Source organism: Rhincodon typus, chromosome 8 (assembly GCF_021869965.1).
Source record: "Rhincodon typus isolate 14 chromosome 8, sRhiTyp1.1, whole genome shotgun sequence".
Lineage (NCBI taxonomy): Eukaryota > Metazoa > Chordata > Chondrichthyes > Orectolobiformes > Rhincodontidae > Rhincodon > Rhincodon typus.
The window spans coordinates 75,365,910-75,391,722 of NC_063339.1; the positions used below are offsets into that span (position 1 = coordinate 75,365,910).

At 45.2% G+C, this 25,813-nt stretch overlaps 1 protein-coding gene across 8 annotated transcripts in view; it reads right to left on the reverse strand.

The window, feature by feature from the left end:
• rad51b (RAD51 paralog B) overlaps positions 1–25,813 on the reverse strand; it is a 475,671-nt gene that overhangs the window by 29,274 nt on the left and 420,584 nt on the right. Inside the window, exon 11 of one of the 8 annotated variants that reach the window (XM_048600135.1) lies at positions 22,293–22,877. The exons of the other annotated variants lie outside the window; for them this stretch is intronic. Within the exon in view, the coding sequence (XP_048456092.1) occupies positions 22,765–22,877 (113 nt within the window). The 3' untranslated portion in view covers positions 22,293–22,764. Of the gene's footprint in view, positions 1–22,292; positions 22,878–25,813 lie in introns of those variants that run through there. 8 annotated transcript variants of the gene reach the window in all.

Genomic DNA, 25,813 nt, shown 5'->3' on the forward strand with positions numbered 1-25,813 from the left:
ATTTTCCTCACTATACTGTTTCTAGACCAAAGGTCATCACAATTGTAAGGTGGACAATATAATAGACAACCATGTAGAACACAGAAGACAGATATCTGAAACAAAATACGTGCAAAAAATATGAGTAACAGAACATCAACTAACATAAGAGGAAGCCAAAAAAATTTATAAACATTTAAATAGTAAAAAGAGAGTCAAAGAGTGTGGTTCATACAGAACCAAGGAGGAGAATATTGTGGGTTCAAGAACTTCTCCCCAGACATGAGCACCAATTTATATTGACACTCCACTGCAATGCTAGGATAATGTTGTATTGTTTGAAGACTCATCCTTTTAAAACAGAACATTAAACCAAGGCCCAATTTGGTCTCTCAGGCGAACACAGAAGATCCCATAGCACTATTCGGCAGAAGAGCAGAGGGGGTTCTCCTGGGTATCATCTGCAACATATAACTAACAGCAAAAACAAGCTGTCTAGTCATTGGTCGATTGCTGTTACAAAAATTGACTGCTGTAGTTCCTAAATTACAACAGTCACTACATTTCAAAAGTACTTCATTGTTTTAAAGCACTTTGGAACATCCTGAAGTCATGAAGGGCACTATATAAATATGATTATTACTTCTTTCCAGTTTTCTTCTCCGCTGTTTGAGGCACTGACTCTTTCTGAACAGCAGTTCCACAGAGTCCACAAATTCCTAGCCAGTGGTCATGAGTTGGTCTAGAAGTATGAATGTTCTGACTACTGAACCACAGAGTGAAGTCTCATAGCTAAGCCTGAGCCTGCGCTGGTCTAACGTCCACACATATGGGCAGTTGCTAAGTAGGTGGATTGGCTGGATGCACAGACACATCCAATTTCTGTACAGTCCATAGCGCAGGGGTGCTGTGGACTGTTACTGCAGCCAAACTGCCATGTTGGATCATGCTAAGAACTGGTGCGGCTGAGTGCACACAGGGTACAGTGCACTGATGGAACTGCCCTGATTGTGGTTTCTGCCTCATCCCCCCAAGGTGGAACAGCCTTTCTTTTCTGTATCACTACGCATAATATTTTCACTGGGAGCAAAGAAAACTCACCCAACTGAGTCATGTGATTTTGACAAATGTATCAACCTACAGTATACAATGTCTGCAGGAAACCAAATGGTTAGACTGTTCTGAATCAACCAGTAGACTGTCTTATCCAGCTGAGATAAGCCACTACAAGAGACAAGACAACCCTGAGACTCCTATCATGCGGACTTCTACTTAAGATTCAAGGATATGGTTTTAAAAGTAAGAGGCCTCTCTGTGATTGAAGTAACCTTCCATACTTATGAAAGAAAAACATCACGTCCAGCCCCCACCCCGTTCGCCATGTTTATAGAACAGCTTTGATTACGGTATTCACTGCTGTGAAATGCCCTTTTCGTGTCCCTTTGTTACGGCACTGTTACATAAAAAAATCATTCAGTTACCGCCTAACATCTGCTCTACATTCACAAAACCACATATACAGGGGAGATGGGACTGATTGGGAGTTGCTCCCAACTAAGATCCAAATTCAGACTTGATGTGGAGGTGCCGGTGTTGGACTGGGGTGGACAAAGTCAGAAGTCACACGACACCAGGTTATAGTCCAACAGGTTTGTTTGAAATCACAAGCTTTTGGAGCACTAATCCCTCACCTGATAAAGGAGCAGCACTCCGAAAGTTTGTGTTTTCAAATAAACTTGTTGGACTATAACCTGGCGTCATGTGACTTCTGACCAAAATTCGGACTGATAGACTTTTTGATGGGTAAGAGACTTAAGAGTCATTGTACCAAGGTGGGTAGATTGAGTTAAGATACAGATCGGTTGTGAACTAACTGAATAACAGAATAGCCTTGGGGGTTGAATGATCCTACTCCTGTTCCAGTTTAAGTCTGATTCAAGTCTAATCAAACAGTTTTGAATGAAGCGAGTTACTTTCCAATGTACATTTAATTTACCTCTGTCTGCTTCCATTGTGTGAAATTCACTTCCCATTCATACACAGAAATCCAAAGAAGTTCAGCCTTCCATACTCACCACCAAAGTGACAAATTGTCAAAACCTAAGCCCTTTGAAAGAATTACAATGTTTAAAGAGTTATGCTGTCCCTCTCTGTTTATTCAAGTCCAGCTGAAAAGTGAGAAAAGCTGTCGAGTCATGTCAATGATTCAATTCTCAACTGTAGTCCTTTCAAGACCTATCTGGTATAGATTACTGACAGCTACAGAATGTCCTTGAGGATCTGATTAAACTCATACTCACACCACACTGATCACTGGCCAAACAGTGCAGGCTGCACATTTTACTTGGCAGCCAAGAATTTTTTTTTTTTTTTGTTATTTTGCTGCTTTTCTTTAGAAAAGGTGAAGGCCATTCACTCCCACGAAGAGTACAAGGGGAAGAGAGCTCGGATGCAGACGGGCAAATTGGCAGACGGCTCTTTCCCACAGGTCCCTACAGAGGAAGTGGTTGTTTTTACAATTGATGAAGCTTGTCTTCAGGTAACTGAATGCAGGAAAACAGCTCTGCAGTGAAGGAATTGTATCTGTGACCATAATTCAGCTCATCATGATTAACTTTCCCATTGAGGATATAGTGCAGTGGTTATGTTTCAGGACTAGCTATTTACAGGCATGGACTAATAATCCAAAGAATGAGTGTTCAAATCCAATAATGGTAGATTGCAAATCTGAAATCAGTTTTAAAACAAACATTCAAAATTCCTAGATTCTTGAAAGGTCCTAACAGATTGGAAAGTCAGAAAATAACACTCATTGTAAGAAAGGAGAGAGAGAAAGCAGGAAACTATAGGCCTATTAGCCTGGAATTCACTATTAAGGAAGTAGTAGGAGGTCATTTGGAAAATCATAATACAATTAGGGTCAACATGAAAGAGAAATGTGTTCAACAAATATATTCAAATTGTTTGAGGATGTCAGAAGCAACTTGAATAAAAGGACCTCAGTAGGTCCTATTTGGATATGGCAATGTCCAGTGACTCTTCGGAGTTGAAGCAATGTGTGACTTAATACGTGATACCAGGCATAAGAAAGGCTCAGGCCTGTTCGTCATTTCCAGCTCAATCCAGTGCCCTTTCACTGTGGCCCTAGTGGTTTACAAGTAACCAAGTTATACATTTTTCAACAACTTGAATGAGATTTCTCCAACATGAAGTTATTAAAACTGAAGAAGTCATATTGGACTTGAAACATTAACTCTCTTTCTCTCTCCACAGATGCTGGTAGACAAGCTGAGTTTCTCTGGCATTTTCTATGACAGTGTTCAGAATAACTCTCACAGGGAGAATTTCTGTGGCCCCAACACAGACTGCACACTCTCTCCTCTTGGAATCCAAACACATTTAACTAAAGACCAGCCGAAGTTGAGAGGGTCCCAAATTTGTGCTGGAGTTCTTCCAGTTAAAATTATGCAGCTTCCTCCAACTAATCTGGCCAAACCTACCTCAGTGGGACATTGATTTGTAAGGTTATTTGAAGTCAAGTGAACAGAATCCTAGTATAGGACTCAAACTTCCTGCAGTCATTGATGAGTCAGATTAGACAGACAACAATTATTTGCATTTATATAACACTTCTGAATAAAGCAAATCTTTCTCCAATGCTTCACAGGAGGAATTATAGATTAAATTTTACCTAAAGTTTAATCAAGATCTAAGTTTTAAGAGAGCTTTTCAACCAAGGGAGAGAGGTGGGATTTATGGAGGGAAGTCTGGAGCTTAAGGCCTGTGTGTACAGTACCTTTAACTAGTGAACTGTTCACCTCAGCTTTAGAATACACCATCCGCCAGAGTAGATCACCTTGACCCAGAAACATATTTGTCTTGGTGGCACCCCAAATTCTGAGCGAGGCACCTCCTAGTTGTGCGTCACTGTGTCGGCAATCACTCGCTAATGAGTATAATTGTCCACCTCGGAACTTGCATGTCACTGGTCATTGGCTCTGTGGAGCCTTGTGTGGCTGATCCTAGAGTTGCATCTCCGACCACGCATTTGGGAAGGTGGAATTGGTTCTTGGCCTCAAGATCACTGGCATTCCTTTCTCAGGTTTCTTTTCCATATTTCCTCTTGCCACCAGGGTGCTCTCGAAGAAGGAGGTTCTTGCAGGTTGGATTTTTATGAATGAGGGTCTCCCACGCATTGACATTCATGTTGCATATCTTGACGGAAGCCTTCAGGGATTCCTTGAAGCACGTCCTTCGTCCTCCTGTCACTGGAGTGCCTTCCTTGAGCTGGAAGAAGATTTGCTTTGGCAGTCGGAACTCAGGCATCTTAAGTGCATGGCTGGCCCAACAGCTTCACTCTGACATTAACCATAGTTCTCGGCGTTGAACAAGACTACATACCGAAATATTAACCCTTTAACAACGGCAACAGACTTCCTGTGTTCTCCTTCAGTGAAGTAAAATACAAAACAGAAGGACAGAGATGAAGTGAAGTTGACAGCTCTGGTTGGATTCATTCCCGGGGACAATGTCACTCTCGATCAGACTTTTCACACCACCTTCAAGGTTTGCTAACGCCCAAATTAAAGTTTGGACAAAGTGGAACAAAAAGCACAATTCTTCTCTGATTACATGCAGCAGTGTCTAGGGAGATGAACCTGACAGTCACATCGACTGAACGTCAGTCCTAGAAGGCTGGCCAAAGTAGAGTCAGAGAGAACACGTACCCACAGAGAAATATACCTGAGTCACGACATTCATCATTCAAAGCCATGTAAACTCTGTAAACTTTGGCTTCTCTAGAAATTTCTAAGATTTTAAAGGGATTTTAAAGGCTTTTTTTTGAAAAAAGTAAGTTTTCTGATTCTGAGGTATTACTCACACCTCAGAACTGCAGTGAAGATATCATCTCAATTCCATGTGGTCAATCTTACATACCACCTGGTTTCAAACTGGTATAAAGTAGAAATGCTACACTAACCACCATCACCCTGCACTGAACAGTAATCAGAATTAATAAATCCCCATTCGAATTTGGATTTTTGATTAATCTTTGAAAGGCAGCTGAGCATGCAATAGTTTCTATTGGCTGCACTCTCAAACCTTTGGATAAAGGTTTGTGTCCTTCAGGATTCAGAGCACTGGCAATTTCACAAGCAGCTGTGGAGGGGAAAGCAGCTGATAGCAAGCACACAGTGCAACCTTTGTGCTTTATTCTGGGAGTGTAAATCAATCCTGTTCAATGGCACAGCTTGGACTGGGCAGATAGCGGCCCAGAGCATACCATGTTGAGTCATCTAGTGGGTTCCTCATTGGTCAGTCACGCACGACCAAACATTTTCAGTGCCATGGGAAGAAGTCTGCCTGCAGTGAAACTGCAGTCATTCTCCTTTAGTTGAGAGCAAAATGAATTAGGTGCAGGCCATTTGGCTCCGTTAGACTGCTCCCACCATTCAATAAGATCAAGCCTGATCTGATTGTGACCTCAACTCCACATTTCCGTTACCCCAAATGACCTTCGAGACTCTTATTAGTCAAGGATTTATCTCACGCTGCTTTAAAAACATTGGATGGTACCACTTCTAGGATTCTCTGGAGTACAGAGTTTCAAAGATTCAACGATCTTTAGAGAAGAATCTTCCTCATCTCCAACCTGTCTGAGTGATGCCTTATTTTTAAACCGTGTGCCCTAGTTCTCATCCCTCCCCCCAGGAGGAAACATCCTTTCAGCATCCACCCCTTTTCAAGCCCTTTGAAGGTCTTATATGTTTCAATAAGATCACCTCTCATTCTTCTAAACAGGCCCAACATATTCAACCTTTCCTCATAAGAAAACTTTTCCAGCCTAGGTATCAGTTGCGTGAATCTTCTCTGAGCTTTTCCTAATAACTCAACATCTCTCCTTCATTCAGAGGATCAAAATTGTACACCAGGCTTGTCTAACAGGTGACCTGTGGGCTAGAATGTGGTAATACCATGCCTATGAATGGAGCCTGTGAGGCCTTGTCCGAGATGTATACATAACAGATGAGGAAGTGGAAATGAAAACTGTCCAGTTGCTTGACCAACCACAAGCTGTTTTCTCCCCACGTACGGAGTCGGTAGAGTTAGCCTATCAAAATCACAGAATCCCTACAGTGCAGACAGAGGCCGTTCAACCCTTCAAAGAACATCCCACCCGTTCCTGTAACATTGCATTTACCATGGCTAATTGGCTTAGCCCGTACATCCCTAACCACTACGGGAAGTTTAGCATGGCCAACCCACCTAACCCGCACATCTTTGGACCGTGGAAGGAAACCAGAGCACGCGCCAGAAACCCACGCAGACACGGGGAGAATGTGCAAACTCCACACAGACAGTCAGCCAAGACTGGAATCAAGCCGGGGTCCCTGGAGCTGTGAGGTAGCAATGGTAACCACCAAGCCACTGTGCTGTCCAGCAACAAACATGGACAAGAAATGGCTGGCAAGTGGACAAGCAGCAAACAGTGTGAAGGTTTTTAAACTTAAATCTTCATGGGAAGTGGGTGCTGCAGTGTGTGTTAGGAGGTGGAAGGGAGGGAGGGAGAGTATGAGCCAGGAAAAGAATATGTGCGAGGGAGGGAGAGTGTGAGTGTGAGGAAGGGTAGGTTTGAGAGGGAGGAAAAGAGTGTGGATATGTGAGGGAGGAAGAGAGAGAATTATTTTTTAATATTCTTTCATGGGATGAGGGCATCGCTGACAGCCAACATTTATTGCCCATCCCAGTCGACCACATTGTTCTGGGTCTGGCGTCACATATAGGCCAGACCAAGTACAGATGGCAGTTTCCTTCCAGATGGATTTTCCCAACAATCGGCAACAGATTCATGGTCATCATTAGACTCTTAATTCCATATTTTTATTGAATTCAAATTCCACCATCTGCCATGGCAGGATTTGAACCCGGGTCCCCAGAACATTTTCTGGGTCTCTGGATTAACAGTCCGGCAATAATACCAGTAGGCCATTACCTCCCCTATATGTATGAGGTGTATGAGTGAGTATGTCAGACCCTAACAATGCTACTTGAAGCAGCATGTACACATGCTTTCCTATTGAGTCTTGCAGCACGCAACAGTAGACTCACGAGGCTGGAACTCAAAGGTCTCAGGTCATCAGAACTGGAAGAGGCCATTCATGTCTTGAGCCTATTCCACCATTTGCAACTAATCTATATCTATCTGCCTTAGGTCTGTAATCCTTAGCTTCATCTAACAAGAATCTTTAAATCCCAGTTTTTGAATTTTCGATTGACCCTCAGCCTGAACAGCCCTTTGGGCAGGGTGGAGGGGGTGTCATTTTCAAGTTACCTTAGTACAAAGAAATACCCTGAGATTACACCTCAATAGCCTAGCTTTAATTTTAACGTTATGCTCTCTGATGCTGGAGTCCTCCTTCAGAAAAAAAGAAAAAAAGAGTTTCTATCTATCAACTCCAACAAATCTTTTAATAATTTAAAACCTTCAGTTAGATCACCCTTAATCTTCAATATTAAAAGAAATAGTCTGGGGAAGTGTACTCATAATTTAACCTTTTTAACCCAGCATATGAAGCTCACTCTCCAAGGTCATTACAGACCGATGTCCAGAAATGAAAGCATGCTCTAGTTAAGGTTCGAACTGGAGCTCTGTAAAGCTGTAACAAATTGTCCATCCCTTTGTATTCTATCTTGTGACCATTACTATCCAGGCACTCTCATGCATAATGGTTATGCAGATCTTTGAATCAGGAAACCTGAGACAGGATCTTTGTCCCTTGGTTTGTGAAATTGAGAGTTGGGCCATCTTCCCTTCTTTGCAAATTCTGAACTCTCAACCCTTCTCACTCCCACAAAAGTTTCATCCCTGTGAGATGTGGGCTGGCAAGGTTCAGGACTGATGCCTCCAAGTATGACTGGGCCCCAGGCAGCAATGGAGACATGTGGGTAGCAAGGTGGGCTAATTCGAAGGCCTGTCTCATCTCTCAGAGACATTGGACCAAACCTATACATGGTTTATTATCGCCCCAGCCGAAATTCTCAAACTTCTCAGCACTTCAATGTCCCTATGTCCCTGTAATTTCACATAAAAACCCTTATACACTCTCACATGCCCTGCTTCTTCATTGCCCCCATTCTTCTTCCATGTCTCCTCATATCTCCCTGTGCTCTCTCTTACTCCCATCATGACCCCTCAGCCTCCCACGGCTCTTTCCATACCTCTTCCATACTCCGTACATTCTGCATATTGACTATCGCAGCATGAACTATGCACAGAAACATGAACTATTAACAAGACTGGCTAGTCTTTGATATGCTCCTAAAACTGACAACATAAAGCAGAGGCTTTGAAAATCTATTTTGAAAATAACTTGCTCAGCTTACAACCCCATAATAATGTCAATCAATCACAACCATTCATACCATCAATGTTAAAAGCTTTCATCCACTTCAGAGCTTTTAATGTCGTGTAAATAAACACACAAGCGGTGATAAACCACATCAGAAAAAGGGAATGCCACTACAAGGTGAAGATGTCAAACAAAGCTTTCACATCCCTGCAAGCTAGGTCAACAGATCCTTATTGATGTAAGTGAATTAGCCACTCTTTGATTCATAATGAGACCAAATGCATTCACAGTAGCAGTCACGATAGATGGCCTCACTTCACACCTCTTTGTGTGGAACTACATCTGTCATAGGTCCACTGAATCCACTAGCCTGCCCATGTCACCTTGAAGCCTATGACTATCTTCCTCACTGTTTATACTATATTAAAAGGTTCACATTGTCTTTAACTTTCAAACCTGTGCCCTATTCTCTGAGGTCTATGTCATTAATGTATATTAAAAGCAGCACTGGTCCTAGCTCTGAACCCTGAGTATGAGCACTTAATGCCTGTGTTTGGTCAAAGTAAAGACGGTAGCTCTGCTGTGAAGCTCCCCAAGGCTGGCCAGTTAAAGCAAAGTTGTCTGCTTAAGCATATTAATGGGGGGGGGTCTAATGATAGACCCCAAATAGCATTCAGCAGCTAAAGAAGGAGTCAGAAAAGGGAAAAGAAATGACTGTGCAAAGCTACAGGTGTGACCAACCCTTCCCTAATCGCTGGCATTTACCTGGTTCAACATTACCCCCTCATCTAATTGGTTGGTCATTAAATTGGAAGGCAGCCAACATAATCAAAGATCCCTCTCAACCCGGTTATAATCTCTTCCAACCTCTTCTGTCAGGCAGAAGAAACAAGCGCTTAAACACATGGACCAACAGATTCAAAAACAGCTTCTTTCCCCGCTGTTATTAGACTTCTGAAAGGACCTCTCAAATTTTAAATTTAAACGTTGATCTCGCTCTGTGTGCACCTTCTCTGCAGCTGTAAAATTGTACTCTTCACTCTATTACCTTAATGTACTTTGTCTGGTATGATCTGCCTGTACTGAATGCAAAACAAAACCTTTCACTCTACCGAGATACAAAAATAAATCAAGTCAAAAATTTATCCATTGAATTTACACAAAATTATGATTAAAGAGAGTTGAAAGTTTTTTTTCACTCAGAGGTGTTACAGGTCTGGAATTCAGTCCCTGAAAGAGTGGTAGAGGCAGCAATCCAACATCGTACTAACAAATTCTTGGATCTGCACCTGACGTCCTGTGAACTGCAAAGCTACGGACCAAGAGTTAAAAAGTGGGATTATTAGCCCTTTATTGGGCGGCACATTAGGCTGAATGGTGCCCCTTCTCCTGCTGTAAATTTCTTTGATTTTATTTTACAAGGCAGGATTCAACACCCATGCCTACAGCTCATGGCGTTTGGGAGTATCTGGCTCCCCTGTTCCATGGGGATCCCAGGTTCATCTCTGGTGTGTGCCTAATAAACTGATCCCTGCCTCTGGTGCAGGGTTGGGTGGGGTTGGAGGGGAGGCTCTCAAGTTCATAAACGTTGAGAGAAGGGAGAAGGAAGGAATGTGCTACAGTTCTTGAGCTAGTTCTATACACAGGGAGGGTGTGTGTGAGTATCAGGTGAGGGTACATTTGTTCAGGGCAAGAATGGTCAGATGGTCCAGGTCAGGGTAAAGATCTCAGCTCTGACTCAGTCTGAAACACAAGGTTATCAATTCAAGATTCACACCAGACCAGGAGGATAAAGTCAATAGCTAGCAAAACTGAATCTGTGGCAGAGACCAAAGACACTGTGGGTTGTGGGCTGCAGAAGCTGTTCCCAAATTTAAGGATTAGCTCATTTGTCTGTTGATGGCAAGCTATTCCATCGAGGACACCATTACCATGCTCCAGGTATCCACCTTCCTGAAAAAAAATAGTGAGAGTGACAGACAGTGAGAATGAGAGAGTGAATAAGAGTGAGAGGAGTGAGTGTGAGTGAGAGCGTGTGAGCGAGTGAGTAAGTGAGAGTGAGCACGTGAGAACGAGCATTTGTGCTGAGAGTGTGTGATGAAAGTGTGTGAGTGAGTAATTGAGTGAGTGAGTGAGTGTGATTGCGTGAATGTGAGAGAGAGGAAGAGTGAGTGAGAGAGAAAAAGAGTGTGTGAGTGATTGAGTAATTGAGTAAGAGTGAGTGTGTGTGAAGTGTGTGTGTGTGTGTGAGTGATTGAATGAGAGACAGTGAGTGACTGGGAATGAGAGTGGATGAGAGTAGTGAACATGAATGAGTGAGTGAGATTGTGTGAGTGAGAGTGGGGTTGAGCTCACTATGGCCAGGTTCAATGCCAGTTGAAGTTGGTAGTCAGCTGGCAGAGGTACAATTGGTCTCAAAACCAGACAAGGGGAATTAGGGTTCCTGCCCTGCATCATTACCTAGTAACCCATGATGTGAAGGCTGAGGGCCATATTAGGCTCAATTATGATGTTCCCTTGGATGAATAAAGGTGGAGAGAGCTGACTGGATGTTGGGAGAAGGAAGGGATTTGAAATGGTTCCAAAACAACTTGTTCAGTAATGAAGTCTACCGTAGTCCTGGTAATCCGACACCCAAACCAGACAGGGTCACAGGGGCACAGCTAACTCACCATGATTGTTAATGTGATCCAATGGGTCAGCTGATCAATCCCACTCAGCTCCCCATAGTCCCTGCCAGCCAATGCCCAACTGTGAGGTATCCCCTTCCATTAGCCGCTAATGTTCTTTTGGTGGACAGCGTGGTCTCTAAGTCTTTGGACAAATAACTTCCCCAAAGCTATCAAGACTTGGATTAGTAAGATGTGCCTATTTGGAGGCTGCTAGTGGATTTAGCCAGATGCTCAGCTCACCAAAATCAAAATCAAACAACATGCCTTCCACAGTCAAACAGCTTGTTAATGTTTGAGGTACAGTTTCACTAAAGAATCCCTGAACATAGCCAGCTAGAGGATTTGATATGCTGCGCCCTGCTGATTCATACCGCTGTAAACAAAGGAGGGGAGTGCAACAATACCAGGGTTGTTGGCAGCATTGTAGATGCGAGGCTTGGGAGTGTGCTGCTACTAGACAGTGGGGCTATTGTTCTGAGATACTGCAAGTGGAGGGTAAAGGTTTTTAGTGTCAGAGGTTCCATGCATGGGGAGGGAAGGGTTAATGTTCACGTCCCAGGCATTCTTGCTGGTGTTTGATCAGTAATTTACCACGCAACGATAAAAAAGTTCTATCTGCTTATCTGGTTCCTGCTGCAAACAAGGTGGAAAATTATCAGTTCGGGCCCTGATCAGATTGTCGGAAGTTTGAAAATGCCACGATGGTTTTGCTGAAATGTCAGATTTCCTGCCTTTGCAGATTTGTCTCCCCCGCTCAGGTTGCAATGAACTCTGTCTGCTCTCTCTATTTGCACTTTTTTAAAAAAACTTCTTAATAAAAAAAGACATTTTTAAAAACTTCCTCTGGCTAATCATCAGCAAAACTTAAGTTAAACCAAACAGTTTAATGTCCTGCCCCATCCTGAGCTCAATTTCCTCCCCTCACTTCTAATCTGTCTTCAAAGGCTTTTTTTCTCTCACTACACTGCCTCATACTTACTTCTAACCAAAGAATTATTCAGCACAGAAAGAATGATCATATTTGTGCTCTTTCCTCTAGAGTTAACCAATTAATTGCACTTCCCTTCCCCATGGTTCTCCAAATGTACATCAGTGCGTCCCTGATCACTGGGTAAAATACAATCTCCTTCACTTCTGCTTATGTTGACAATCACCTCAAACCTGTGTCCTCCAGTTACCAGCCCTCCTGCCACTCTTTCAAATCTATTCCCGATTTTGAATGCCTCTATTAAATTTCCCCTTAAGTTCCCCAGCTCTAGGGAGAACTGTCCCAGCTTCTCTGGTTCTGCCACAAAACCTGAACTCCCATATCCCGATATCATTCTAATAAATCTCCATGATTCCTCTATGGTCTTGATATCATTCCTCAAATGTGGTGCCCAGAACTGACTGCAGCTGAAGCCTAACCATTTAAGCTTACTTTTGGACTCCAAGTGTCTGTTTATACAGCCAAGCTTCCTATGTGCGTTTCAACTCAATCTGCCTGCCCAGCTCTAAAGTTGTGTAAAAATGACACCATCACTGTGTGGCACAGGCGTGGCATGGTGGCTCAGTAGTTAGCACTACTGCCTCACATCGCCAGGGGCCCGGGTTCGATTCCAGCCTCAGGCGACCATTTGTGTGTGGAGTTTGCACGTTCTCTCCATGTCTGTGTGGGTTTCCTCCAGGTGCTCCAGTTTCCTCCCACAGTCCAAAGATGTGCCAGTTAGATGGATTGGCCAAGCTAAATTGCCCATAGTGTCCAAGGATATGTAGGTTAGGTGAGTTAGCATGGGAAATGCAGGGTTACAGGGTAGGGGTTGGGACTGGGTGTGATGCTCTTCAGAGGTTCGGTGTAGACTCAATGGGCCAAATGGCCTGCTTCCACACTATAGGAATTCTATTATCAGCTCTCTGATTCTGTAGAACAGGATGAACACAGCAGGCCAAGCAGCATCAGGGGAGCAGGAAGGCTGATGTTTCGGGCCTAGACCCTTCTTCAGAAATGGGGGAGGGGAAGGGGGTTCTGAAATAAATAGGGAGAGAGGGGGAGGTGGATAGAAGATGGATAAAGGAGAAGATAGGTGGAGAGGAGACAGACAGGTCAAAGAAGCGGGGTTGGAGCCAGTAAAGGTGAATGTAGGTGGGGAGTTAGGGAGGGGATAGGTCAGTCCAGGGAGGATGGACAGGTCAAGGAGGCGGGATGAGGTTAGTGGGTAAGAGATGGGGGTGGGGCTTGAGGTGGGAGGAATGGTTAGGGAGGCGGGGACGAGCTGGGTTGTTTTTGGGATGCGGTCGGGGGAGGGGAGATTTTGAAGTCCACATTGATACCCTTGGGCTTCAGGGTTCCCAAGCGAAATATGAGATGCTGTTCCTGCAGCTTTCGGGTGGCATCATTGTGGCAATGCAGGAGGCCCTGGATGGACATGTCATCCAAGGAGTGGGATGGGGAGTTGAAATGGTTCGTGACTGGGAGGTGTAGTTGTTTGTTGCGAACCGAGCGTAGGCGTTCCACAAAGTGGTCCCCAAGCCTCCACTTGGTTTCCCTGATGTAGAGGAGGCCACAACGGAAACAGCGGATACAGTATACCACATTAGCAGATGTGCAGGTGAACATCTGTTTGACGTGGAAGGTCTTCTTAGGGCCTGGGATGGGGTGAGGGGGGAGGTGTAGGGGCAGGTGTAGCACTTGCTGTGGTTGCAGGGAAAAGTGCCGGGGGTGGTGGGGAGTGTGGAGCCGACAAGGGAGTCACAGAGAGAGTGGTCCCTCCGGAAAGCAGGGAGGGAAAAATGTCTTTGGTAGTGGGGTCAGATTGCAGATGGCGGAAGTGTCGGAGGATGATGCATTGGATTCGGAGGTTGATGGGGTGGTACGTGAGGACGAGGGGGATTCTGTTTTGGTTGTTATTGCGGGGAGAGGGTGTGCGGGATGAGTTGCGGGAAATGCAAGAGACACGGTCGAGGGTGTTTTCGACCACTGTGGAGGGGAAGTTGCGGTCCTTGAAAAACGAGGACATCTGGGATGTCTGGGAGTGGAATGCCTCATCTCGGGAGCAGATGCGGCAGAGGCGAAGGAATTGGGAATAGGGGATGGCCTTTTTGCAGGAAGGTGGGTGAGAGGAGGTGTATTCTAGTTAGCTGCGGGAGTTGGTAGGATTGAAATGGATATCGGTTTCCAGGTGGATGCCAGACATGGAGGTCCAGGAAGGAGAGACAGGTATCAGAGATGGTCCAGGTGAACTTAAGGTTGGGTGGAAGGTGTTAGTGAAGTGGATGAACTGTTCGAGTTCCTCGTGGGATCGAGCTGCCTCCGTGAATCTGCGCTGGACAGGGATGCCGCTGGGAACCCAAACTCGCCTCCGCCGCGGCAGCTATGAGTCAGTACTAGGACCGCTTCAACGATGCCGAGAACGCAAACTCGTGCCTGAAGCTGTCGCTACCAGTCCACCTTGCTGGGCCTACTCTGTCTGGTCATGTCTCACCGCAAAACACCTCATCTACTTGCACTATGTCCTATGGCTCTTTGTTCATCACCCTTTAAACATCTCCCTGGAATATTGGCCCATGGTTGTATGCAGCTCTTAAAAGGCTGGAGCAAAGGCAAATCCTGAACACCCAGGCCACGATTACTGGAGTTAAGTCTAGTCTATCAGGACTGCAACATTGCATATTTCTTTGGATTATATTTGTACCCTCCCAGGACAGTGTCGATTGCCCTCCTTGACTCCAACATTTCGGATATTCTGCCTGGGGCGAGCAAACCACTCTCCCCCTGGAATATTGCCAGAGTTCCTGCCTCACCTCAACACACCATAATCCAGAATGTGCCTCTTATCCAAATGCACCACTAACCACTCCTTCAAGACCCTGCTCTGCTCATTGCGTGAGGATCACACAGACAATATTCCTAGGCAAGTCCGGTCGTAAAACCTGACAGCCTTTCAACATCTACCCACCACTCAAAATAAACAGGACAAAATTAGTGAAGTGAGCCACCAGCAGAAACACATTCATAGGAACTACCCAGCCTGGAAATACTGATACATGCCCTGTGATCTGCGGGAAATACTGATATATTCTCAGGGACACGTAAACACTAACACACTCCAGGGAGTCCATGGAATTACTGACACAGTCCATGTGACCTCATGTAAATACTGATACACTCTTAGGCACCCATCTAAATACTGATACATTCCTTGGGATCTCTTGTAAATATTAACATACTCCAAGGTATTCCTGCAACTCCTGACATATGGTGGTATGGTTGCTCAGTGGTTAGCACTGCTGCCTCACAATGCCAGGGTCCGGGGTTCGATTCCAGCCTTGGGCGACTGCCTGTGTGGAGTTTGCATGTTCTCCCCTCGTCTGCGTGGGTTCCCTCCAGATGCTCCAGTTTCCTCCCACAGCCCAAAGATACGCAGGTTTGGTGGCTTGGCCATGCTAAATTGCCCATAGTTTCCAGGATGTGTAGGCTAGGTGGGTCAGCCATGGGTAATGCAGGATTACAGGGATAGGTAGGGGCTGTGGCTGGGTCTGGATGGGATACTCTTTGAAAGGTCGGTGTGGACTCAATAGGCCAAATGGCCTGCTTCCACACTATGATTCTATGATTGTTACGACCTGATTCCAGATGAGTTCACAATGTGTTACGGCCAGATTCTGGGGATTATTCCGGTTCCAGATGGGATACCTCAAATTATCAATCTCCCGGGTGCGGAGAGATGAAGTGGCTCTATGTCTCCATTCACCCTCCCTATTGGTTGGTCACAATGAGGACAATTTACAGAGAAAACCATCCTTTTTTGGATACCTTTCTCCCAGACCAGGTGAATTTATGTTTTAAAAGGAACCAATTGAACTCGGCTTTCTCGAGTTAAAAAAATGAGTTTATTCATTACTAAAAGTGAGAAGAAATAATAACGCATAAATCAGAAATGGGAAGTGAGCTTAAAAAAAATTAAAACTCAGTGTCTGAGTCATTCATAAAGATAGTCAAATGCTGTGGCCATTACAGAGACTGTTACTGGTAACACTGACACTGATACTGAACAGTTCAAGATTCTTGACCTTGCAGGTTGATGCAAATTCCTTTGTCCTGATCCCTTTTGGCAATTGCTGGCTAGCAGCAATTCAGAATGAAAGAATGTGATTTCACTTCCTTCACGTGCAATGCACAGATGGTTAAACAGATCTTCTCAAACCTGTGATTTTCACAGCACATTAGTCTTACACACACAGATCAGGATTAAAGCTCACTTTTAACTCCTGTCCCTGGGCATTTTTGAAAGGGGAAAATGTCCTCTTGCCTAGACTGTTTCCTTGATTTATTACCGTGTTCACAGTCTGAGTTAATCGTTGGATATTACAGCACAGTTTTGTAATAAAAGCTGAAATGAAGCTTCTTTGACCACCACCACCACTCCCCCCTCCCCCCACGCCGCCCACAGGTATGACATTCTAGGAATCCTCTCCAGACATTGGCAGTTATTTTCACTGCATCAGTCTTGTTTTGAAATAAAAGTTTTGGAATTTAGAAGTTCAATCTGTCCATAGATGATCTGGAATTATGACTCGTAGTAATATCAGTACAAGTTATATCTTCTGACACACGCCCAGACATTCGTAAATAATTCCAGCAGCCTCTCTAAATGGTGGCACACAGAACTGTATTTGATTGGCACAGTAACTAAAGCAAGGGCAGGATGCAATCACTGCTGTTAGTGGGGCCACAAGCCACTTTTATCAGCCATCCGGCAATTAATCATTTAACGTTTAGGCTCCTGTCACTTCAGATGATGTGTTCCCACCCCGAGGAGGACCAGCAATGCATCAGGTGCACCCAGAAAAGAGGACATCATGACAGTGTGCTGCCCTCTCAACCAAGTGAGTGGGTCCAGGATCTCTCTGAAGCCAGTCGGACAGGCTCCAGTGAGGGCAAGAAGGCGCTGTTTGAGGGTTTGAGAGAGTGGTGAGCTGTTACTGAAGTGGTGAGTCCAGTGAGGTAGCTGGGGGTGCATCTCGATGGGTCACAGTTGTGCCAGTCAGGAGGCCCTACGTCAAGGTTCACTGGGCAGCTACCTCCCATGGCAGAGGCTACACCCGCCATTGTTAAAATGGCAGCAGCGGCAGGAAGGAGCCCCTTTAATTAGCTCAGTTAGCCACAGAGAGATTTGAATAAGAGAAAGAAAATGTTAAATTTGTGGCACTAAAGGATCGGGAACCAATGTAGGAAAGGGTGATAGGTGAGTGAGGCTTGATCTGGGATAGGACGCAGGCAGCAGAGTTCTGGATGAGGTGAAAGTTGACAGAGGGTGGAGTATGGCCTGCAGTAATTGAGTCTGAAAGCCATGCCCTCTTCAAAGAAGCACCTGGCCCTGTGTCCATGCTATGCTAATGACAAGGCCTGACTGTCTTTGCAGCTATCGCTCTTGGGCATGTGATCCTAAACCTGGCTCCCTTTGTTGTCTGCTCCCTGCCTGTTTTGATTATTGATTGTTTGCTCTCAGTAGTCTACCATTTATGTGGTGAAATGATGTGACACCAGCCCGTCTAGCGTTATCCTACAAACAGCAAGCAGACAATCATGCTCTGGTCACAGGTCAAAGGTGAGTGATGGAAAGGTCACATCGAACAATGGTGGAGCATCCAGTTTGTGTGGTCGTGTTGCTGAGAGCGCCTCTGAGCAGCCAACCAGTACAAAAGGACATGTCAGGACACAACTAATTACTGCCAAGTAACTTTTCTTACAGGGGGGAAAAAAAAATCAGAGGAATCTCTTGTGAGGCTATGCCTGGTGTTAAACCTTTTATGTAAATGCGGGCTTCTAATGGAGCGTGCGCTGTGCTTCCATTGTGCTGGGTGCGTCATGGTCTGCAGTAAACGTGGGAACTCTAGCTTTGTGGAGCCAGCAGAGGGAAGGTAGCGTAGAGGATTGTCTGCTTAGCTCAGTTCATAGATCATGACTGGGTTAAGTTGAGCTTTGATGAACAGACAGAATGGAAAGTAGCAGTCGCCAACAAAAGCAATTTATTTATAATCAATCCAGCTTGCTTCAATCTCTTGTCCGAAATACACGTTTTGTGTTCTTGTCACAATCAACGGCAGCTAGCTTAGTTGGAGGACTAACAATAATTACTGTATAATGCAAGCCATCCTAACTAGTTTTGCTAATGGACACTTCCATACTTCTGGAATTTACTCCCTGCGGTGCAGTCTGCATTCCAGACCTCTGTGGCGTATAGGATTGCCAACTCTGGTTGGCGCTCTGGTGGTTTCATCATAAACCCTCCCGCCTTCAACTGCACTGCCTAGTCAAAAGAGCTTTATCACAGCTCCAATATTTTCCTAGCTACGGACAAAAATGCCCAAAGAAACTGAACAAGAAACGCCGTCATCTAATGCTCCTAAGATTCTCCTCTTGCTCACCGCAAATATTTAGAAATTAACCTTTAATTTCTGAACACTCCAGGACAATCCTGGAGGCATGGGACTCTATAACTGACTGGGAGGTAGTCTTCTCCATGAGCACAGCCTACCCCCCCCCAGGCTGCTGTGGCTTGGCCTACTCCCAGGCCTGAGTTCCCTCGCCACTGATACAGTACTCTGCTGCCAATTGCTATGGTGCATGGAGAGACAGTGAAATGCTACTCATAGAGCTGGCATCCCTGTTGCCCAACTTGATTACTGGGCTACCTTTGCCCTGAAACGATGTCAGAGAGTCATAGCGCACATTTTTGATGTTTAGGACATATGGTAACTGCACACTGATAAGAAATTTTTGTTCTGTCTCTCTGCTTGTTGGACAGTTTGGGGACCGTTCCAGTAAATGTTTCTTGAAAGGCAATCTTGCTGGAGCTATGCATGTGGGCCATCATAACTTGCTGCAGCTTCCATTTTCAGTGAGTGAAATAGGACCGGATGGCTGAAATCGCTAAAAACCCTGTGAGGGAGTCCATACAATGAGGTTTAATAATCCACTGTGCTGAATTTGCCGCTTTAAGCCTTTGTCAGCTGGGCTCCAGTGGTAGCACTTGTACCTCTGAACCAGGAGGTTTGGGGCTCAAGTCTCAGTCCAGGACCTGAGCACAAAAATCACAGCTTACATTCATTAGCAATCACTCACTAACTGGTATGATTGTCCACTTAAGAATCCCGTGTGACTGGGCATGGGTTCTTTGGATCCTTGTGTGGTCGCTGAGCCCGATTGTAGAACCACATCCCTGACCACATAGGAGGTGGAATTGGTCCTTCACCTCAAAATCGTCAGCATCCTTTTCGCCTGTCCCTTTTCCATATTTCCTATTGCTGACAGGTTTTCTCGGTGAATTGTGTCCCCTCACACAGGAGGTTCCTCCAAGTTGGTCTCTTCTGAGCAAGGGTTTCCCAGGCATTGACGGCCATGTTGCATTTCTTGAGGGAAGCCTTCAGGAAGTCTTTGAAATGCTTCCTTTGTCCGCCTCTCATTTGACTGCATTCCTAGGGTTGAGTGAAGAGGATTTGCTTTGGCAGTCGGATCTTGGTTGTGGCCAGCCCAGCACAGTGGTTCTGGATGATCATGGCCTTGATGCTGGTGCTATTGGCTCCTTCAAGGACACCGATGCTGGTACAGCTGTCCTCCCAGCTAATGCGGAGAATCTGTCTCAAACAGGGTCGATGGCATTTCTCAAAAGCCTTGAGGTGGCTGGCATCTACACGCAGCCCAAGTTTCAGAAGCATAAAGAAGATTCAGAAGACTGACTGCCTCATGTACAAAGATCTTGGAATCAATACAGAAGCACAGAAAATAGGTGCAGGATTGAGCCATTTGCCCTTCAGCTCTGCACCACCATTCAATACATTCATGGCTGATCATGCAATCTCAGTATCCCACTCCTGCCCTTTCCCCCATACCCCTTGATCCCTTCAGCCGCAAAGGCCACGTCCAGCTCCCTCTTGAATATATCTCACGAACTGGCCCCGAACAGCTTCCTGTGGGAGAGAATTCCACAGGTTCACAACTCTCTGAGTGAAGAAATTCTTCCTTGTCTCAGTCCTGAATGGATTATCCCTTATTCTTAGACTGTGACCCCCCAGTTCTGGACTTCCCCAACATCGGGAACATTCTTCCCGCATCTAGCCTATCCAGTCTCATTAGGATTTTATATGTTTCTATGAGACTCCCCCTTCACTCTTCTGAATTCTAGTGAGGACAAGCCCAGTCGATCCAGTCTTTCTTCATATGTTAGTCCTGCCATCTCAGGAATCAGTCTGGTGAACCTTTGCTGGACTCCCTCAATAGACTCCCTAATAGTCCTTGCTCAGAACAGGAGACCAAAACTGCACACAATACTCAAGGTGTGGCCTCACCAAGGCCCTGTATAACTTCAGCAAGACATCCCTACTCCTTTATTCAAATTCTCTCACTATGTCACAGATGTGCTAAGGGAGCACACTGCCAAAGATGCAGACTGTTGGACCAGATGTTAATCCAAGACCTCTTTTGACCTATTTGTTGAAGTTAAAGACCAGATGACACTATGTTGAAGTAAAGGAGGGTTTGGTCATCGTCACGGCCAATATTTATCCCTCTGCAACATCAAAAAAACAATTATTTGATCATTATCTCCTTGATATATGGGTGAATTTTGCTGAGCGCAATGGGCTGCACTTCTTGCATTACATCAATGACTGTATGTCAGAAGTACATCTTAGACTTCAGTGCTTTGACATGTGCAGTGATCAGGAAAGGTTCTATGTAAATGCAAATTTTTTTTACTTCCTCCTTCAAAGAATTTGCTTCAGCATGTCAGATTCACTTCAACCAAGGATTTCTGCCTCGATGCCTCTCCACTGTCCTGCTGCCTGGAACTGACTTAATGTGTCACTCTGCACTCTCAAAGTCTTTTCACTGAACTCTCAGCCATTGGTTCCGCACGTTACATTTTGCTTCTCTCACCCTTACCAACCTGTGAAATGCTCTGAACAATTTCTCATAGTCATAGAGATGTACAGCACAGAAACAGATCCTTCAGATCAACTTGTCCATGCTGACTAGATATCCTAAACTAATCTCGTCCCACTTGCCAGCATTTGGCCCACAACCCTCTAAACCCTTCCTATTCATGTACTCATCCCAATGCCTTTAAATGTTCTAATTGTACCAGCCTCCACCATTTCCTCTGGCAACTTATTCCACACATGCATCAACCTCTGCGTGAAAAAGTTACCCGTCGGGTCCCTTTTAAGTCTTTTCCCTCTCACCTTAAACCTATACCCTCTAGTTCTGGACTGCCTCACTCTGGGAAAAAGACCTTGGCTCTTCACCCTTTCCGCTTTGCTTAACACGCAAGTGAGAGGGAATTAGGCTGAGTGGTGATGCACATCTTTGCCAAATAGCTTGTCAATATGGAAGACATACAGATGACAGGAGACATTTCTGTCCAGGAGAAAAGGCTTAGGTTTCCCTTGTACAACAACTAATTCATTCCCTTGAATGAACAATACATGTTCCCTAACTGTAGTCTCTCAGTGAAGAGCAGTCAAGTGGATGAGGGACACAAGCTCTTAACTATTAGGAGTTGTTATCGCCCTTTCAGAGAAACTGGTAAGAAACATAAATGGGGAATTTTAGAAATCCTGCCCGGAAAAGAAACAAAAAACTGGCAGCTGTGTCTGTTAAGCGTGGAGGTTTTGATTTGCTTAATAGGGGGAAAAATGCCACTTGGATTGAAAAATGAATTGGAAAAGGTATAGGACTGTGGTTGGTTTAGTAATCTAGTTCAGGGAATATCTGTGCAGTTTCTGAGCCAGCGTGAATACCAATCTGCGATTCACTCCCACTTTGTTTTCTTCCCATTGGTCGAGAGGATTTCGAATCTCAAGACGAGTGTAGTGCTTTACAAAGCAAACATCTTACACCCAGTCCTCCACCGCAGCTCAGCTGGTACTTATTAAGAACCTCAGGCATGACAAACCTGTTACCAAACTCGGTCAATGTTTTCGAGGCCCCTCTCTCTCTCTGCACTTCTGCCTTCTCCCTTACTCATGCAAAGCTCAAATGATGAGGCATCACCTGAGTACTGTGCTGACAGCATATTTTGACTGGCCAGCTATCTTGTCCCTCTTCCACCTCTGACTGGGGTGTAGGAACAGAGGGGAAGTCTTTCACTACGTTCCACAATGAATTAGATTACTTCTGACCTATATCTAAACCCTATCCATGCACCTTGATTCTGCAAGCCTTAATAGCCTTGCCTGACAAAAAGTTATGAAATATTCAATTGACTTTGATTTTATTGTCATGCGTACAGTAAGAACACAATAAAATACAGCGAAAAGCTTTCATCTGTCGCCATGAAATGAAACCATTTTGAATAATTTAAAATGAGAAAGAGCTTGAGGAGAGTCCATCAGTCCTGCGCCATCGATGATGTCTGCACGGCCATCCTGCCACCAACCCTTTGCTGCCGTCTAGACCAGACCCTACCAACACCGAGGTCGCCCATCCTCAGGCGGCATCTTCGCTGCTGGGCCGATACTGCTCTGCCACCGCCTGCGCTGGACCCAACCAACAAAGCCGCTGATCCTCAGGTGCCATCTTCTACTGCCGGGTCTACCTCACCTCAGAGGTTTCTGAAGAAGGGTCCCGACCCGAAACATTAACTTTCCTGCTCCTCTGATTCTGCCCGGCCTGCTGTGCTCCTCCAGCTCCACATTGTGTTATCACCTCAGAGGCTGCCCCTGCCGATGTAGCAGCCGCCAATTCCAGATTCTGGGCTTGCTTCTGAAAAGTAGGTAGGAACTCACTCTGCTCCATGCTGGGCCAGCTCAGGGTCTGCAGTAGGCCCTACCTGAGGCCCCAAGGTCCGTGCCCTGCAGTTGCGGGGGGGGGGTTCCGCATGCTGGGATCTCACCGCTGCCGAGGCAAGTAAGTAAGAAAAGAGATGGAAGGAAAAGAAAAAAGATAAGCGGTCAGAGTGGAAGAGCTCTGGCACAGGGGCCCTACTCTGCAGCCATCCTGGACCTTGGCCTGGAAGTCTCAATTGACAACCAGCATGCTTATTTTGGGGAGAAGGTTCCACATTTCAACTGGCCTTCTGTGATTAAGTGATTTCTGGAATCATACCCAAAAGCCTAGCTCTAACTGCTCCCTCAAACTGTAAACCCTCAATAGGGGAAACAATTTCTCTCCAGCTACTTTTCAACTCTATTATACCATCAAATCACATGGACTGCAGTGGTTCAAGAAGGCAGCTCACCACCGGCTTCTCAAGGGCAAGTAGGGTCGGATAGTAAATGCTGGCCCGGCCAGCAACACCCATGTCCCTCAGGTATATAAACAAAATAGTTATGTCACCCTTTAATCATCTTTACTCATACCAACCTCTTTCTGGAATGTAACCCATGGGGCACATGACAGCTGCCACTAACTTAAGTACATACATAGAATCCCTACAGTGTGGAAGCAAGCCATTCACTATCGAGTCCATACCAAGCCTCCGAAGAGCATTCCACCCTGAACCACCCCATCCTGTAAAACTCTTTTGGCCAATCCACCCAGTTTGCATATCCTGGACACTATGAGCAACTCAGCATGGCCAATTCACCGAACCTGCACATCTTTGGACTGTGGGAGGAAACAGGAGCACCCAGAGGAAACCCACACAAACATGTGCAATGTGCATGTGCAAACTCCAAACATACAGTTACTCGAGGGTGGAATCAAACCTGGGGTGCCTACGCTGTGACGCAGCAGTGCTAACCACAGAGCCACTATGCCACCCCCGCTTGCGCAAGTGGTTGTTCTTCACAGGTAATGCCAAGATAGATAGCATCCGAAGGGTTTTCAACTGTTGAAGAGATTGCAATCGAGTCTAAACCCATCTTCATCCACACTGTGGGCCATATTGCAGCATGGGCCTCAGGTTTGTGTTGAGACCAAGATTCGAATGATACCAACATGTACTTCAGTGGAATGCCAGTGAGAAGCTGGGTAGAGGGTGAACTGTGAGGAGGATGCAGAAATGATTTGGACAAGTCGAGTGAGTCGGCAAATATATGGCAGATGAAGTATAATGTGGATAAATGTAAGGCCATCCATTTTGGTAGGAAATACAGGAAGGCAGATTATTATCTGAACGGCGATAGATTAGGAAAGCAGGAGGTGCAACGAGACCTGGGTGTCCTTGCACACCAGTCACTGAATGTAAGCACACAGGTACAGCAGGCAATGAAGGTAGCAAAAGGTTCTTTCGCCTTTGTGGTGAGAGGATTTAAGTTCAGGAGCAGGGATGCCTTGCTGCAATTGTACAGGGTTTTGGTCAGACCACAGCTGGAGTAATGTGTACAATTTTGGTCCCCTTATCTGAGAAAGCATGTTCTGGCTATGGAGGGATTTCAACAAATGTTTTTCAGACTGATTCCAGGAATGGCAGGACTGACATATGAAGGCAGACTGGATCGATTAGGACTTTATTCACTGGAGTTTAGAAGAATGAGGGAGATTCTCATAGAAGCCCTTAAAATTCTAACTGGAATAGACATGGTAAACATAGGAAGGATGTTTCTGATGACCAGGGAGTCCAGAACCAGGGGTCACAGCCTAAGGATACGGGGTAGGCCATTTAGAGAGTGGTGAGGCTGTGGAATTCTCTGATGCAGAAAACATTGGCTGTTTTCAAGAGGAGTTAGGGCTAAAGGGAGCAAAGGGTATAGTCAGCTGTGATCATACTGAACAGTGCAGCAGGATTTAGAGGGCTGAATGGCCTGCTCCTGCTTCTACTTTCTATAGTTTTACGTTTAATCAACACAGTTAGTTACAATAGAGTAGAAAGGGGAGAGACAAAGCCTGTCTACATCATAAAAAAGGCACTTGACTGTCACACTCCGAAGAATTCCATGCGCCAGAACCTTATCTATTTATATGGCACCTTCCGCACTGTACCTTGTAACACCAGGCGTAATTTGATACCAATTCACATCAAAGAAACATCATCCCAGATGACCAAGAACTGGGTTTAGGTGGTGGATTTTAAGAAGTTTCTTAAAGGAGGCAGTAGAGGTTTAGGGAGGAATTCCAGAATTTAAGGTCAAGGCAGCTCACTTCAAGGAAGGTCTGAGGCCCAGTGGTTGAATCGGTTGATTGGAGTCATTTAAAGGCATTTTCAAAGGACATAAACAGACCTGCAGGACCATATTTGACCATTCGTCATGTTAACTTGGATAATGGGCAATCTCAGTCTGCTTTAAACGTGGATTAGCAGGCACTGTAATCAACAATAATGTGCTCCTTACGGAAAATCACCCCAGTCATCCTCCTCTTCACACAGGCCGTGGATGCTGGAGTTTGAACGCGCATTCTACTGTTTACATCAAGTAATGGTATAGGGCATCTCAGTTGCATCCATACAGATCACTCTATCTAGGCTATAGCCCTGCTTTAACCAAATTCCTAAACTGTGGCTGACGAGGAATGATTGGAAATGGGCCGCCATTGTCTTTCCCATCCATCCGCCCCACTGCTGAAAGCTCTTCAACTATTTTGTTAACCATTTTCAAAGCTTGGATAAATAGTTGATAAGGAGAGCTGCAAGGCTTTGAGGAAAAAGCAAATGAGTAACACTAACTGTAGAGACCATCAAAGAGTTGGTGCAGATCGAATGGTCTCATTCTATAGTATATGATCTGCAGCTGCCAATTTACAAACATAACGATGTCACAAATAACAATATGATAAAGACATGGTCATCTGGTCTACTGCATCCACTGCTCACATTGTGGTCTTCTCTACATTGGGGAAACGAAGCGTGGACTGGGTGACTGCTTCGCAGAACACTTATGTCCTGTCTGTAA